Below are 15,409 nucleotides of genomic sequence, written 5' to 3'. Positions count from 1 at the left end.
CTTCCGGTTCTGCGCCCCCATCCTTTCTCCGAGTCCCTCCTACCTGCTGCCCTCCGGGCTCGGCGGGACTCACTGCCCGACCGCGAACCCGGCCGCCGAGCCCCGCCCCCCGGCGCCCGGACTGTCCCCTAGGGTACGCCCGAGGCGTACTCTCTCTATCCCACCTTCAGCGGGCTCGCTCTCGGCCCGCACTCTCACCCCCTCCCACCCCCCGCAAGACTCAGGGGCTGGCCCTCGCGTCTTCCCGCCCCCGCGTCAACTGCAGGGGGCCCGCCCATAGCCAGTTCCGGGGCGGTTGCTCGCACCGACCGGAACACCCCGCCCCCTCCCGCGGCCGGGGGGCCGTACAAGGCCGCAAGGAGGAGGTAGAGGGGGTGGGGGCCGCGGTAAGGTGTCCTTAGAAGACGGGGGCCCTGAAGGCGGGACACGGGGCGATCCATGGGTGGGGCCAGCCATTAACCAGTCCCACTTTTTCTGTGCCAGGCACTGAACTGGGCTCTTGACGGGCATCATCTCTTAATCCTCAGAACATCCCAGGGAGGTAGGTACTATTGTTATCCCCACTTTACAGATTCAGACTTCTTATGGGGAAACAGGCTGAGGACTCTTTTGTCCCCATTTTATGGATGGAAAAACCGAGACTCAGAGGAGAGTTAATTAACATGTTCAGAGCTACATAAGCAGAGAATGCTCAAGCCTGGGCTTGAATCCAGGTATATGGCTTACCAGCCCACATTCTTAACTACTATCAGATGCAAAGAGAAGGGACAAAGGTGGGCAGCAGTGAGACAAGGAGAGACTGGGAGGCACAAAGAACATTTACGTTATAAGGATGGGATGCTTGGAACTCTGGGGCTTAGCAGAACGCAGGAAGACTGGAACTGAAGGGAAGAGCATCAGGCATAGTATATCATGGTGGATAGGGGCAAAGACTCAAAACTATCTGGATTCACACTGTATCTTGGTAAGCTTGGACATGTACCCACCCTTACAGAGTCTCAGTTTCCTCATCTGTAAAACGGAGATCCCCAAGGTCCCTGCTCATGGGGTTGGGTGAGGAATTCAATGAGAAGCTAGTAAAATGCATCTAGCGCAGTGCACTGTTGGAGCTGTGCCATCAACCTTGTCAACAGGATACTGAAGCCTGGCTTTCTCGGTGAGGCTGTCCGTGGATGGAAGGAGCCCTTGGACTTTTCTCATGACACTTTTTCCTCCATCAGTCGTCCTTTCCTCTCCAGCTTCACAGGGTCCCCTATCCTGGGCCATGAGTGAGCTGAAGGACTGCCCCTTGCAGTTCCATGACTTCAAGTCTGTGGACCACCTGAAGGTCTGTCCCCGCTACACAGCGGTGCTGGCCCGCTCTGAGGATGATGGCATCGGTATCGAGGAGCTGGACACTCTGCAGCTGGAGCTTGAGACCCTGCTTTCCTCTGCCAGCCGACGCCTGCGGGTGCTCGAGGCTGAAACCCAGGTGATATCCCACAGAGGGGACATCACCAGGGATGGATTATGACAAGTAATGGGATCGGTCACTGATCCCCATCTGCTGGGGCCTGGGGCAGGGGAGCATAGGGGGATAGAGACCCAAACTGGGCTTGTGTGACATATAAAATACGCAGGAATGTGCATGATCCTCATAAATTGCAAGATTTCTGATTCACTAAGCATCTCTTGACCCCTGCTTCCCACGATGTTCTGGGTCCTGTGCTAGTCATTAGAGAGAGGTAATTAGAACAATTCTGGCTTTCAGGGAGTTTGCCAACCAAAGGGAGGGGAAGTCAGACATGTACCAGGTGATGTGCTGTTGTGATTAGGAGTCCTAGGGGAACTGGCATGGGGAGGATTTGAATCCTGGCCTAAGCACTTTCTAGGGATGGACTGTGGACTTGCTGTTTCCCAGCTGTGTGACTTTGAGAAAATTATCTGCTAGTTCTGAGGTTCAGTTCTCTATCTGCAAAGTTGGCTGGATAATAGGGCCTGCCTCTGAGCTCTTGTGAGGATTAAAAGACAGACTTTTTGCAAAGGCTCAGCCCAATGTCTGACACTAAGTAAGCATGTCAAACGTTATTTATTGCTATGACTCTGATTATTTCTATTTATGGCATAAGCATCCTCGGAGCCTTGTGTGCCAGGTGCTATACCAGATCCTAGGGGACAGAGATGGCTAAAATGAACTTCTTGGTCTCTAGTAGCTTATAAACTTGCTGGGGAGACAAGGTACTCTGTTTCTTCTAGTTATGACCAAACACTACGAATAGGCCTACAAGTGGAGGTATGAAGGACCAGCCTTACGGAGGAAGAAGATGCCATTTTAACTGGACCTCAAAAGATGAATAAAATTAACTCGTGGTCCCTGGGAATCCACTGGAGCTTTTTGAGCGAAGCTGTGGCACAATCACTTGTATTTTAGCATCTAAGAAGCTGGATAACTGATGCAGAGAGGGCTTCCCAGTTGTGGTGATTTTTGAAGTGAAGTTTTGCTGGGAGGATTGCTTGCCTTCACCAAAAAGTTACCAGTGGCATATTTTCCCAGGTCTAACGTGCACTGAGATGTGATCATCTGTTTGACCTTTTTGCTAAATGCTGTAACTGGCTTGGGTGTTACAGAGGTGAACTAGCACAGGCAAACAAGTGAATCGAAAGATGAGAATGTATGAGTAAAATCCTATGAGATGGGCACAGAAAAGAAGCTGAGTTTTGCAGGATGAGTAGGAGTTTGCTAGATAGAAAGGGGATGGGGAAAGACTTGGAGCCTTCATGAGTTCTAGATCCTAATTTTTCACTAGGAGATGGAACCATCCTGTGTCTTCCCTTCTCTCCCTCAGTGACAGTCTCTGTGAATTTCAGATCCTCACCGACTGGCAGGATAAAAAAGGTGACAGACGATTCCTGAAGCTGGGTCGGGACCATGAGCTTGGAGCTCCCCCTAAACATGGGAAGCCCAAGAAGCAGAAACTGGAAGGGAAGGCGGGACATGGGCCAGGCCCTGGTCCTGGGCGACCCAAATCCAAAAACCTTCAACCCAAGATCCAGGAATATGAATTCACTGATGACCCAATTGACGTGCCGCGTATTCCCAAGAATGACGCCCCCAACAGGTCTGGGCCAGGGAACATAGATGGGGCTCGGAGTTCGGGCATTGAAGGCTATGGAGGGGCCCGGGGCCAGGGCTCATGGGCACCCACTCAAGATCTGCTTTTCCCTGCAGATTCTGGGCTTCGGTGGAGCCCTACTGTGCTGATATCACCAGTGAGGAGGTGCGCACGCTAGAGGAGCTACTGAAACCCCCAGAAGATGAGGCTGAACATTACAAGGTAGGGACCCCAGGCCTAGATAGATATGAGGGAGAACAAGAGGGCTCCGAGGTGCCTCAGAATCAAAGATCTCCCCCTGCCCTGCCCAGCCTCCTGTCTGCTCCATTAACCCACCCGGACACCCAGGTGCTAACTCTCAGCTTCCTCCCTTCTGCCCCCATCCAAATGGTCACCATGTCCTAAGGCGGCATCTTCAGGGAGGCCCTCCCTTTTTCCCTCTTAACTCCATCCCCTCTGCTGGGGCTCAAGCCTTCATCAGCTTTTACCTAAATGGCCTCTAACACTTTCCTGCCTGTAGAGGGGCTTTTTCCTTTTTTTTAATGTGTAAAAATTTACTTTTTTTTATGATGAAAATAAAGGAGGTTCCATAACAGAAAATGTAGAAAATACAGGAAAGCATTGGTGGGGCATTCTCCCATTGTCATGGTCGGATGTGCTCATGATGTGGCCCTGCTCCCAGGCCTCCCCTGGCTCCCGTTACCCCCAGAATCACGTCCAAGGTCTCAGTCCTTGGTGGCACAGTCCCAGGGCCCCTCTCTAGTTTCCTTGGCCACGCCCCCTCTTGACTGCTGTATTTACCAGCCCCACCAAGCACCCTGCCCTCACCCCGGGCCCACACTCGGTCCTTGCTGATCTCTGGGCCTCCGCTCATGCACTTCTCTGCTTGGCCATCTGACACCCTTCAAGCCCCTGACCGCATGTTACTGCTACCAAAATGACTGCAGATTCTCCGGCAGGAAGCTGGTCTGTCTTCTGTGCTGCTACCACCCGTTGACCTACCTCTGTCACTTCACTTGTCTGAATTTTTAAAAAATTAACTTGAAAAAGTAATCCATTCAGGCAGTAATAAGTTCAGGCAGCACAAACAATATTTCCCTCTCACTTCTGACCCTCAGGCCTCCAGTTCTCTCTGGAGACAATAGCTATCATCTGGGATGATCCACGTACACACACCCTTCTGCACCTTGTATCTTGGAAATTGTTCCATATTGCCCTCAGCGTGTGTTTCAGTTCTTTACGTACCTGGCTTCCTGACTAGACTGTGAGCGGAGAGGTTTTGTCTTCTTCGTCTCTTCTCACCTGTACCAGGCACAGTCCTCGGCCCTGGGCTGGGTATTTGGGAGACAGACAAGTGAAGGCGTGAGGAATGGACGAAGAGCCTGTTGGCAGTCCCAAGTGCACAGATAGCCCCCACATACCCCAGGCATGGCTGGTCCGTGTTTACCCATCTCGGGCTGGGTGGGGTGTCTCCCACAGATACCGCCCCTGGGGAAGCACTACTCCCAACGCTGGGCACAGGAGGACCTGCTGGAGGAGCAGAAGGATGGAGCCCGGGCAGCAGCCGTGGCTGACAAGAAGAAAGGCCTCATGGGGCCACTGACCGAACTGGACACTAAAGGTAGACCCCTCACCTCCCTGCCCTCCCCAAACCAGGATTTGAGTTCCCAGAACTTCAGCCTACCTGTCCACCACTTCTCTGCCCGCTTCAGATGTGGATGCCCTGCTAAAGAAGTCTGAGGCCCAGCACGAGCAGCCGGAAGACGGATGCCCCTTTGGTGCCCTGACACAGCGCCTCCTGCAGGCCTTGGTGGAGGTGAGCATCCCAACCCAAAAAAAGAACTACATTTACTTTCTGTTTCAATGTTCTATGTTTATTTTTTAATTGACGTATATTATACATTTAGAAAGGTACATAGATCATAAACATAGAGCTTAATAGTCTCCACAGATGAGCATGCTTGTTCAGCTAGCCCCAAGATCACAAAATGAAACACCAGTATCCTAGAAGCCCCTCCAAATTTTAACCTCCCCTCAAGGTAGCCGCTACTCCACAGTTACTCTTGCTGAGTGTTGGCTAAGGGCCCTGTGCAGGGGCTTTCAATACATCCTCTCATTAGAGGCAAAGACAGTGGTTAGCCCTGTGCTACACCTAAGAAGATTGAGGCTGAAAAAAGGGAACTGTTGGCTTGAGGTCACACAGCTAATAATTAGAAACAGGACTCAAACCCAGGTTCAGGGTCCCTTTATGCCCACTGGCTGCCCTTCGGCACGTCTCTTCACCTCACTGAGCCTCAGTTTCATCTCTGGCTCAAACACAACAGTGTCTCTCCCACAAAACATTTTGGGCACATGTTCTAGGTTGGCTGAAGTTGGGGTGGGGGAGATCTCTGTTCCCCACCATCAGATAGGGACCCCAGCTTTGCCGTCTCAAACATACACTCTGCACAAGGTCACTCCAAGTGTGATTGCCACTCCAAGCCCACAGAAAAAGAGCAAGGAGGAGCGTGTGAAGGTCATCACTGGCCGTGGCTCTTATCTCTTCTGATCACTTTCCACTGGAGAGAACTTGTCACATGACCACACCTGACTGTAAGGGAGGCTGGGAAGTGTGGTGTATCCGGGCAGCTTACAGTCCGCTGTAAGCCCAGCGACTACAGAAGAAAGGCGAGATCGGCTTTGGGGCAGCTAGCAGCCGCTGGCACGGCACGCTTACCTCAGCGCCTGGTGCACTGCAAACATGGACAAACAGGTCTTCTCGTTCCTGTTGCTGAATGTTATCATCACTCTTCTGTGCTCCCTTCTTTCTGTATCAGTACCCCCAAAAAGGATTTTTTTAAACGATCGAAGCTTTTCTGAGTCCATTTGGGAAGGCTTCCCAAAGTGAGTGGAATAGGAAAGAGAAAAGGGTATTTCTGGTCTGCAGAAACTGTCCTTGTAGGTCAGAGGGGAGCAGGGAAAGGGCAAGACTACAGCTCTTTCTCCCTCCATCCATCTCTATGCTCTTCCAGGAAAATATTATTTCCCCTATGGAGGACTCTCCCATTCCCGACATGTCTGGGAAAGAGTCGGGCGCTGACGGGGCAAGCACCTCTCCCCGCAATCAGAACAAGCCCTTCAGGTAAGTGATACCCTGTCCACGCCCCACAGTCTGGCCGCTGCTTCTGTTGGCTTCTGTCCATCCCAGCTTGGGACAGCCTTTATTAATAGAGAGGCTGAGGACATTATCATGAAGCCCAACAAAAGTCAGATGTGTGTGCTGGCCCAGCATCTCCACACACACACACAGACCTGCAACCGGGCTTTCAGTGTGGCACTGTCCTTACTGTCAGTAGTGAATGTCCAACTGAAGGGGAATGGTTGGCTAAACTGTCATAACTCCATGTGATGAAATAACTTGCAACTATGAATCATATTAGAGAAATATAGTTAATTGACATGAAAAAATGATATCAATAGAGTGATAAGGGGAAAATGTCAGCTGTAGCACAGCACAGACAGCAAGGGTCCTATTTTTACTTGAGACAGATTTAAATGTGTGTACATAAGGGGAAAAAAGCTAAAATAGTACATAGTAAAAGTGGAAATAATGTGTAACAAAGTTTGGAATATATAGTATTAATGACATAAAATACATATATATATTTTGTGTGTATAACACATAACAAGATAATAGTAGTATGTGTAATAGTAACAGATAAAGTAATAGTTGTTCTCTCTGGGTCGTTGGCATTATAGGCTTTTCTGTATTTTATATTACATAACATTGATATATGTTGCTTGTGTTTGAAACAAGACCAGGTGTGTCTGTCTATATTTTTATGACTAGGTAGCTCTGGGGTCGGGGTGCACAAAGAGATAGGAAGGTGCTTGCTAACCTTGGGCACCTCTGAGGGGTCCCCCCTCCAAGCTGGCCCTTGAACTGCGCGCTGCCTTGCCCGGCAGTGTGCCGCACACCAAGTCCCTGGAGAGCCGCATCAAGGAGGAGCTGATCGCCCAGGGCCTGCTGGAGTCTGAGGACCGCCCCGCAGAGGACTCGGAGGACGAGGTTCTCGCAGAACTGCGCAAACGGCAGGCCGAGCTCAAGGCGCTCAGTGCCCACAACCGCACCAAGAAACACGACCTGCTGAGGTGGGTGCTGGCGGGGCACGCGGCCAGGGGTGGCCAGCGAGGCTTTGGCCACCGCTGGTCACCTTCCAGGAGCTTCACCACAGGCAAGTCTTTCCATGCTTAACTTCCCCCCAAAGTGTTGTGAAACATTTCATAGACACAGAAAATCTGATCAAGTAGTACAGTAAACACCAATTATGCTCCACCTCGATTTATCAACTGTTAAGGTTTTGCTGGACATCTGTGATTATTATCAGCCCGTCGCCAGGAACTAACCAGTGTTTTAGGACCAGTTCTTCAAGGAACTGGTTGCAATGTTTCTCATTTTGTATTTATTCCTATCTGTCTTGCCCTGCGTTGGTCACAACAAGGGTAGGGGGGATACCTGGAGGAAGAGGCTGCCCTTTTCCTGGGAAGATAGAGAAGTCTCCTTGCTTCTCCTAGACAGGTGCCCAAAAGGGCAGGGCACACTCGTCCATTTGGCCCACTCTGTCTCCCAGACTGAGGGCTGGGAAGAGAGGCAGGGCAAAGGGCTTGCAGTCGCCATGAGTGGTTGGTGAAGGCCAGTGGAAAGAGAGGAAGTTGCTGACCAGCTTCTAAGGCATTTAAGGATGAGGGCATACTGAATGCCTATCTGGTATCAGGGAGTTTGTGTACACCCTCCTAGTTGATCTCCACTACCACCTAGGGAGTAGGTGGTATTTTTCCCTGTTTACCAGATGAGGAAATAAAGGCCCAGTGAAATGAGTGCTCTGCTGAAGGTCACACAGTCCGGAAACAGCCAAGCTGTGACTTGAGCCCAAGGCTGAATCTAAAGCCTCCTTCTAGTTCCCTCTCAAGGGCAAGTAGAAGAAAATACGGATGAAAGAGTGCAGAGGAGGGGAGGGGGAGGGGTGAGAGAGAGAGAAGTAGGACTTGCAGATGCAGAAGTCATGGGCAGAGAAGGAACTGGCCTGGGGGTATCAGAAGGCACAACCCTGCCCCGAGCAGCAGCTTCTCCATCTGAAAAATTAACCGGTTAGACGAGATAGATCTCTAAGTGACCTTCCAGCTCCACCGTCAATTGAATTTATAAGTCAGATTCCATTCCGAGGGTTCAGTTTGGTATCTCACTCACCTCCTGTAGACCTGGGTCTGCCTAGACCCTGAGGTTGCTCTGGAATGTGGATGCTGAAGCAAGCAGGTCTTCTGCTGGCACCGGGACCTTTTAAAGAAGATTGTTTGGAGCCTCCCTGCCTTGATTCAGGTCGCCTACTCACTAGTTGTGGGATCTTGAGGCATTTCTTATGTCCTTGAGCCTCAGGTCCCTCACTGGTAACAGGAATAATAGCACCTACCTCAAGGTTGATTGAGCTAATATTTTTGAAGTAAGGTAGTACCTGGTACATTGGCACCATGTAAGTGTGGCTCAGTAACTTTGCTTTTTGGTATGAAACAGTCCATGGGAGTGGCAGCCTGGGGTGGTGGGTGGGCTCAGTCTGGGAGGGGGAGGAACCCTACTCTGGTGGGCTTCCCATGGCACACGGCCTGCTGGTCCCCACAGGCTGGCGAAAGAGGAGGTGAGCCGACAGGAGCTGAGGCAGCGTGTCCGCATGGCAGACAACGAGGTCATGGACGCCTTCCGCAAGATCATGGCTGCCCGGCAGAAGAAGCGGACTCCCACCAAGAAGGAGAAGGACCAGGCCTGGAAGACTCTGAAGGAGCGTGAGAGCATCCTAAAGCTGCTGGATGGGTAGCCCTCACCCCGCCTGAGAGGGGGAGGCCCACTTCCTTATTTGGGCTGCAGAAGCCGTGGCCTGTGGCAGCCTGTCTAATGTCAAGTGGCAGCAGTCTTTAGAGGCTGTGGCCCTTCCCTGAGGCCTCCTGGCCTAGCTCTGTACAGCCAGGACACGGGAGGCCCCGCCGGGCTGGCCGGGCCCCAGCCCCTGCTTGGTCCCCACGATGAGGGGGCTTCATTTCTAGGTCTTCCTCATCCCCCTCTTCACCACCCCCCTCCTTCACCCCTCTCACCCTCAAGGACTTCTCCCTTGTGGTTTTGTAAAGTGCAAACTTAAGAATAAAGTAACTGCTGTGGTTTTTTAAAAAGCATCCAGAATGTTTGAATGCCTGTTATTGTGGGGTAGAAAGGAACTGGTGTGGGTGGCAAAGTTTAGGAGGGCGTGCTTGGTGGCTCTCAGTCTGCGGCCACTCACCCATGTCGTTCACTCAGGGAGAACTTTCTGAAGATACCTGTGGCTGCAGGTAACCAAACACCCCAGCTCAGAGTGGTTTAACAAGAAGGAGGTGTGTTAGCTAGGGGTTTGGTGGTCTTGGGGCAGATGGCATCCAGGATTGGGCGATCCAGCAACTCAACAGGGCCATCGAGGGTTTCTCCTAAAGTGGGGTCCCTTCCACCTGTGCAGTGGCAGCCAGTAGCGATTGACTGATGGAGGCCAAAGGCTTCCTCATTTACGTCTAGCATGAGAGAGGGCAGGAAGGCGCCAGCTGGCTTCCTTGGCCCACCCAAAAGATAACAAAGCCTTTCCCAGACACCCTCACGTCCCACCAGACCAAACTAGGCCCTATGCGCCCATTCCTGAACCAGTCACTGGAAGACTCAACCATTCCCCATGAGAATGGAGTTTGCTTCCTCACTAAGCCTAAGGCAGTAGAGAGAGGGTGGAACTCAACAAAGATCTGAGTAGGAAGGAGAAAAAGGCCGGAAAGACCATCAACAACGTCCCTTCCATAGCCCGGGTGGGAAGCTCGGCCTGGGAGTTACAGATGAATAATTACGCTCTTGTCGCTGTCTTCAGTTGTTCCCAAACTATAGTGTCAGAGAGTCATTTGCAATTTACTGTGGGAAGGTTGAGGTCCACATGGAGGAGGGGAGTGGAAGTTTCCCTGAGGAAGCGACCTGTGAACTGAGCCATAAAGAACCATGGCCAGGACAGCCAACATTCCTGTATGCGCAGTACCTCTCCTGTGGGAGAACTGCCCTTTCCCCGTTTCATGTGGCTCTGTGAGACTGACAGACGAGGGTGGACGCATGACCCTAGCTTAGCCAGTCTCAGGCTGCCATCTCTCCAGCCACAATGATTGGTCCAAAGAGCGGGCATGTGAGCCAAGCCGGGCAAATCAGAGGCCTTTCATAAGATTGCTCCATGGTTGCTCAGAGAAAGGAATTCTCCTCTTTTGTATGAAAAGCCATAGAATATAAGCTTGAACCACCCAGTAACCCATCTTCCTGCCACAGGGATGAACCTGCCTGAGAATAAAGCCCAAGTCACAGAAACAGAGCCAGGAGATGGAGAAGAAGACCGAATTCGCATGATGTAGCTGGGCCCCCGGATCCTCCATTGGAGTTCAGTTACATCCGCCCACAGATGTTTTGTCTTAAGCTAGTTTGTTTTGGAGTTTTGTCATTTGTCAACTAAAAAAGACCTGACTAATAAAAGTGGATATTGGCAAAAAGAAGGTGGAGTAGGGTCCTGAGAGAAAGGACAGTGTGAGGGCCTGCATCCTACTACAGGCGGGGGCGGGGCGCTGGGCCAGGTTTTCAGTGACTCACTGACCCCAGCTTGTGTATACCCTTCTCAGAGAGAAAAAATACCCACACTTAATCTCATGAATTAACTCATAAAATTAACTGCTCAGGAAATTCAGCCCTGCACAAGGCACTGTTAAACTCATCAAGCTACTGAATCTTCTCAACCACCCCACATGGTAGGTACTAATAACATCCCATTCATAGACAAGGAAACTGAGTCTTATGAGGTTACACACTTTGCTTCCTCAAACAATTGATAAGTGATTGAACCAAGATTCATACTCAGTCCACTTGACCTGCAGACAGAGCCTCTTCGTTACATAACCTGTCGGGGCTCCACTCCCCTTTCAGTCTGTGAATGGCACTTCTAGGCTGAAGCAGTGCACAGCCTGTGCAGCCGTACACAGCAGCCCTGCCTGCAGAAACCCTATTCTTAATTAACTACTCATTTCCATGTTCATGAGAACAGACCATAAGTATGGTAGGCGTCATTAGTAAAGTGTTCTAGGAACAGAGACAGTTTTGTGGAGGAGGCAAGATGGGAGCTGAAGTCCCAAAATTAGGTAGAATTGCGAGCGGGGAAGGGAGAAGTTATAAATAGAAGGAAGAACCCTAGAAGACTGACTGGTTCCTTAGGGAAAAGACTGAACTTTTAAGGATCAGCTGTGAGAATTCTAGTTATTCTCTACTGCACACCTACCATCTGCCTGGTACTGTGCTGGACCCTTCACTCCCATGTCTTACTTGTTGCTCACCACACACCTACAAGGGGAACAGCCACCTGCCCACCCTGCAGAGGAGGACGCCAAGGCTCAGAAAGGTTCATTGCCTTCTGAGGATACACAGCCTTGGTGCAGGAACAGTTAACACCCTGATAGCACCAACCCTGAAAGAGCTGACAACCACAGCGGGACAGGGAGTCCCTTCTTACAGCCATATTCCTGTCTGCTGGAGCCAAAGAAGGCCTCCTTCATGGGGTATGGAGAAAGCTGGGTTCCCTGTGAGGAGGTGGGGATTAGTTCCAGCACATCAAAGCTCCAATTTTAATTTGAAACAATATTGATACCTTATCATCAGTTTGATGAAAAAGCCTTTTGTGTCTTGGCTCTGAAAATCTTCCACCATCGTCGTTTGTCCTGAGTCCCAAATACCTTACAACTGACTTTCAGAAACACTAGGGTAAGTGAGAACAGGAGTGGGTGGAAGTTAAGCCCTGGCGTAGGGACCAAGACCCAGCCTGGGTCCCCAGGCCTTGCCAGCTCCTGAGCAGTCTGACTGGGGGATGCTGGGTCCCAGGTGAGTTCTGCTAAGAGGGAAGTGCTAGATGGAACTCTGTGGAAACATGGTCAGAGAGTAAATTCCTTTCCTGGTCTGCGGCTCAGGACTCAATGGAGAGAACTAAGCACAAATGGAGCATAACTCACTCACGTATTAACTCAGTCATCATTTCTTCTCTTCACTCACCTAGTTCATTTATTCACCCCATCGACTTGCCTGCATTTCCTTATTCATACTTCCGTTTCCTTACTCAGTGACCCTGTTGCCGTGGCTGAGAGCTAAGTAGGTGACTAACGTTTCCAAGATGGGGAGACAGCTGGGCCAACAATCAAAGCACAAGACAATAAAAACAGTAATAGACGAATGTACAAAATCTGCAGGGACCCAGGACAGAGAACGGCTGAAGAACGGCCTAGCGGGTCAGGAAAGCCTTCAGGGAGGATGTGGAAAGGAAGCTGCAGAAGACATTCCAAACAAAAGGACTGGCAAGGCCCAGAGGAGCGAACAACTGGCCTGCTTAGGGAGAGGTGAGAACTTGAGTGTGACTGGAGCCCTGGGTGTGGGGAGGGGGAGGGAAGGATGAGAGATGAGGCTGAAAGTAGGTTGAGACCAGGCTGGGACAGGTTCTGAATGGTGGGTTAAGGAACGTGGGTTTTACTCTTGAGGTCAAGGATTCTGAAAGCATGGTAATCCTATTACCCTTATTTTACAGATGAGGAAACTAGAATACAGAAAGGGGAAGGGCCGGATCGGACAGACAGTACTGAGCCAGCCTTGTCAGCCAGGGCTCAGACTTTGGACGCCCTATTCAAAACGTCCCTCTCTGGGCCTGCCAGCACCACCACGTACAAAATTGTATGTATTGTGGGTGAGAATCAGGCAAAAGTTCTAGAATCACTGCCCCAGAAGATGCCTGTGTCAGCCAAGAGAAATCATGAGGTCTGGTAAATGTTAAAGGGAACTCTGAGCCTTTGAAGACAGGCTGCTCCTGAGATGGTGAGGAGCAGGGGTCGGCACCAGGAAGGTGGAGGGGAAATCCCAGATTTGGAGCTTGACCAGAACTTGTGGAGCTTCAGGAATGGAAAGAGAAACCAGATTGAAAGCAGCTGTCCTAGGGCAGCTGATGCCTCGAAAAGAAGAAGACTCTTCTCCTGGGTCTCATTTCCTACTGAGTGCCTACTGTGTACCAAGTATGTGTTGGGAACCCAAGAGACAACAGGAGAACTAGCCTACTGGGTGAAAGGCACTTTCTAAGTTGTCTCATCCTCAAAATAAGCCTACAAAGTAGGTATGATTATTGGTGTAATTATGCCACGTTCTACATGAGGAAACTGAGGCTCCGAGCCGTGAAATGATTTGTCCAAGTTCCCACAGCTGGTAAGAGGATAGAGCTGGAGTTTAAACCCAGATCTGTCTGACTCCAAACCTTCCAATGCACCATTACTGTCTCAACAGCAAAAATGAAAAGATGTGATGAATACATTTAAATCCATTCTATTTCTTTGTTGTTGTTAAAATATAATTTAAATAACTGAACATCAAATTGGTACACACCCACTGCTTTTGGTATAATTTTTTTAAGTGACTTTCTGATTATAAAGTTAGTATTACTCAACAAAAAATGTGTGGAGAATACAAACACGTCGAGAGAAGCAAAAGAAACAAAACCAAATCAGATAATTCTCTGACCATTATTAACATCTGCGGTGTTCCTCTCCGCTCTTTGCTATGAATAATTTGTGGTTTGCGTTTAACATTGAAGTTGTCAAACTGCACACCTGCTTGACATTATACGCACTTTCTTCCTGTTTTTAAGTACGTTGCATTACCATCAATTTACGAGCTGTGAAATATATCACATCTGATGGATGCACCTTATGTTTTTTAATCATTCCCTTCTGGGTGATCTCTTCTAAATTCTGCTGTTATAAAAATATTTCTTCAAACATCTTGGAGAGTACAGCTTTGTTCTAATTTTGGATTATTTCCCTGAAATTGATTCCCAAAAGAGGAATTCCTGGGTCAAAAGGCGTGGACATCATTTAAGCCTTTGATGCGTACTGCCAAACCGCTTTCCAAAAAAGACATTTAGCAGGTCATATTCCCACCAGAAATGTAGAAATATCCATTGCTCACACTAACACCAGCTTTTAGTGTTACCAGTTTTTTAAACTTCAAATTTGAAAGGCTATAAATGGCTTCTTTTTTTTAGTTTGCTCTTCCTTGACTACTTATGAGGTAGAGAATATTCCATTGTCATTGTGTTTCATCTGTCTCCTTTGACCATTTATTGGGTTCTTAGTCTCTTATCAACTTTATGTGTTCTTTACATAATAGAAATACTAACCCATTGTCTGTAAAACATTTCCCCAGTCTGAAGTTTGCCTTTTACCGTTAGCTATGATTTTAGAGTAGAGCAGGGTTTTTTTCTTTCTTTCTTTTTTTTTACTTATTTCCAGCAACAGAAGTTAAAGTTAAAAATACTTTCATGTTTTGTAAATAAACCTGTCCATCTTTCTTTCCCTCATGATTTCTTCCATTTTCTCTAGTGTTAAAAAATTATTCACTCCTCTAATGGCTTATATTCTGTTGGGTTCAAGAATTGATAGAGATGTCTGAGCTGTTTTGTCATGTTTTAATAGCAAAGGGGAGAAAGGGATTATTTCCTTTAACTTTTTTCCCCCCTATATATTTGACTTTCCTTGACTCACTTTTTGTTTTCGTACCTTGAAATATGCTCACTGGGGGTGGGAGCTGTAGGAGGAAATACGTAGCTGTACACGTATCCAAAAAAGTCTGGAAGAACAAGTACCAAAATATATTAACACTTTTTTTCTGACTGATGGGAGCAGGGCTGGGATGGATTTGTTAGTAGTGCCTGCCCAGCACTGCTGTTTCCTTTAGGCAAGATAGCCGTCTTCATTCCTTGTGATTTTAGTGTGGCTGACCATTAAAGCGCCCTTACCTGGTACAGTACCTCACTCCCCAGCCAGCAGTTATGGGGGTAAAGGGGTAGGCACGTTGCTCCATCAGAGTCCTTCCTGAGACTGACACGTGAAACTGGGTGTAGCTGTCCTTTGGCTGGGTTCAGTTGGAAAGCCGGGACTGCTTCACACCAGGCTTCCTGCCAGGTAGAGATCACTCTGCAGGGGAGAGGAAGCCAAGGTGTAAAGAGAAATCGAGACAAGGAGAGGCGAGAGAAAGCAAATCCTGTGAGTACTGTGTCTCCAACTCCAGTCTCAGACCCTGATCCACGGTGTCCTTCCTTCAGTCTTGCCTCTGTCATAGTGAGCCATAGGTTTCTCTTTGGTGAAGCTGGCTTAGTTTGGAATTCTCTTACTTGACAAGTGAAAGAATCTAGCCTGTGGCAATGAGACTTGGGGGATGGAAATTGTCCCTT

At 49.2% G+C, this 15,409-nt stretch overlaps 1 protein-coding gene across 3 annotated transcripts; it reads left to right on the top strand.

Moving 5' to 3' along the window:
• Positions 1-8: 8 nt before the first annotated feature.
• TADA3 (transcriptional adaptor 3) lies at positions 9-9,290 on the top strand. Of its 3 annotated transcripts, none has more exons than XM_006206825.4 (10): positions 9-133; positions 484-541; positions 1,239-1,471; positions 2,848-3,098; positions 3,209-3,314; positions 4,572-4,713; positions 4,805-4,908; positions 6,104-6,213; positions 7,038-7,223; positions 8,746-9,290. In XM_006206825.4, exons 3-10 carry the CDS (start codon positions 1,265-1,267, stop codon positions 8,936-8,938), a joined length of 1,299 nt encoding a protein of 432 aa, XP_006206887.1. In that variant the 5' UTR covers positions 9-133; positions 484-541; positions 1,239-1,264; the 3' UTR covers positions 8,939-9,290. The 3 variants fall into 3 exon arrangements, with proteins under 3 accessions (XP_006206887.1, XP_006206888.1, XP_015096906.1); XM_006206826.4 differs by having other exon boundaries at positions 20-365; XM_015241420.3 differs by lacking the exon at positions 9-133 and adding an exon at positions 287-386.
• Positions 9,291-15,409: the final 6,119 nt, after the last annotated feature.

The sequence above is a fragment of the Vicugna pacos genome, chromosome 17 (assembly GCF_048564905.1).
Source record: "Vicugna pacos chromosome 17, VicPac4, whole genome shotgun sequence".
In the NCBI taxonomy this organism is placed as follows: Eukaryota; Metazoa; Chordata; class Mammalia; order Artiodactyla; family Camelidae; genus Vicugna; species Vicugna pacos.
The sequence above is the reverse complement of the archived record's forward strand: the minus strand, read 5'-3'. Positions and strand labels throughout refer to the sequence as shown.

What these genes read in the sequence shown, in the direction of transcription:
- TADA3 (XM_006206825.4), top strand. Translation starts at nt 1,265, where the DNA reads ATGAGTGAGCTGAAGGACTGCCCCTTGCAGTTCCATGACTTCAAGTCT. An exon ending in AAGAATGACGCCCCCAACAG is followed by an intron (nt 3,099 to 3,208) that starts GTCTGGGCCAGG and finishes TTTTCCCTGCAG; the next exon opens with ATTCTGGGCTTCGGTGGAGC. An exon ending in TCCTGCAGGCCTTGGTGGAG is followed by an intron (nt 4,909 to 6,103) that starts GTGAGCATCCCA and finishes ATGCTCTTCCAG; the next exon opens with GAAAATATTATTTCCCCTAT.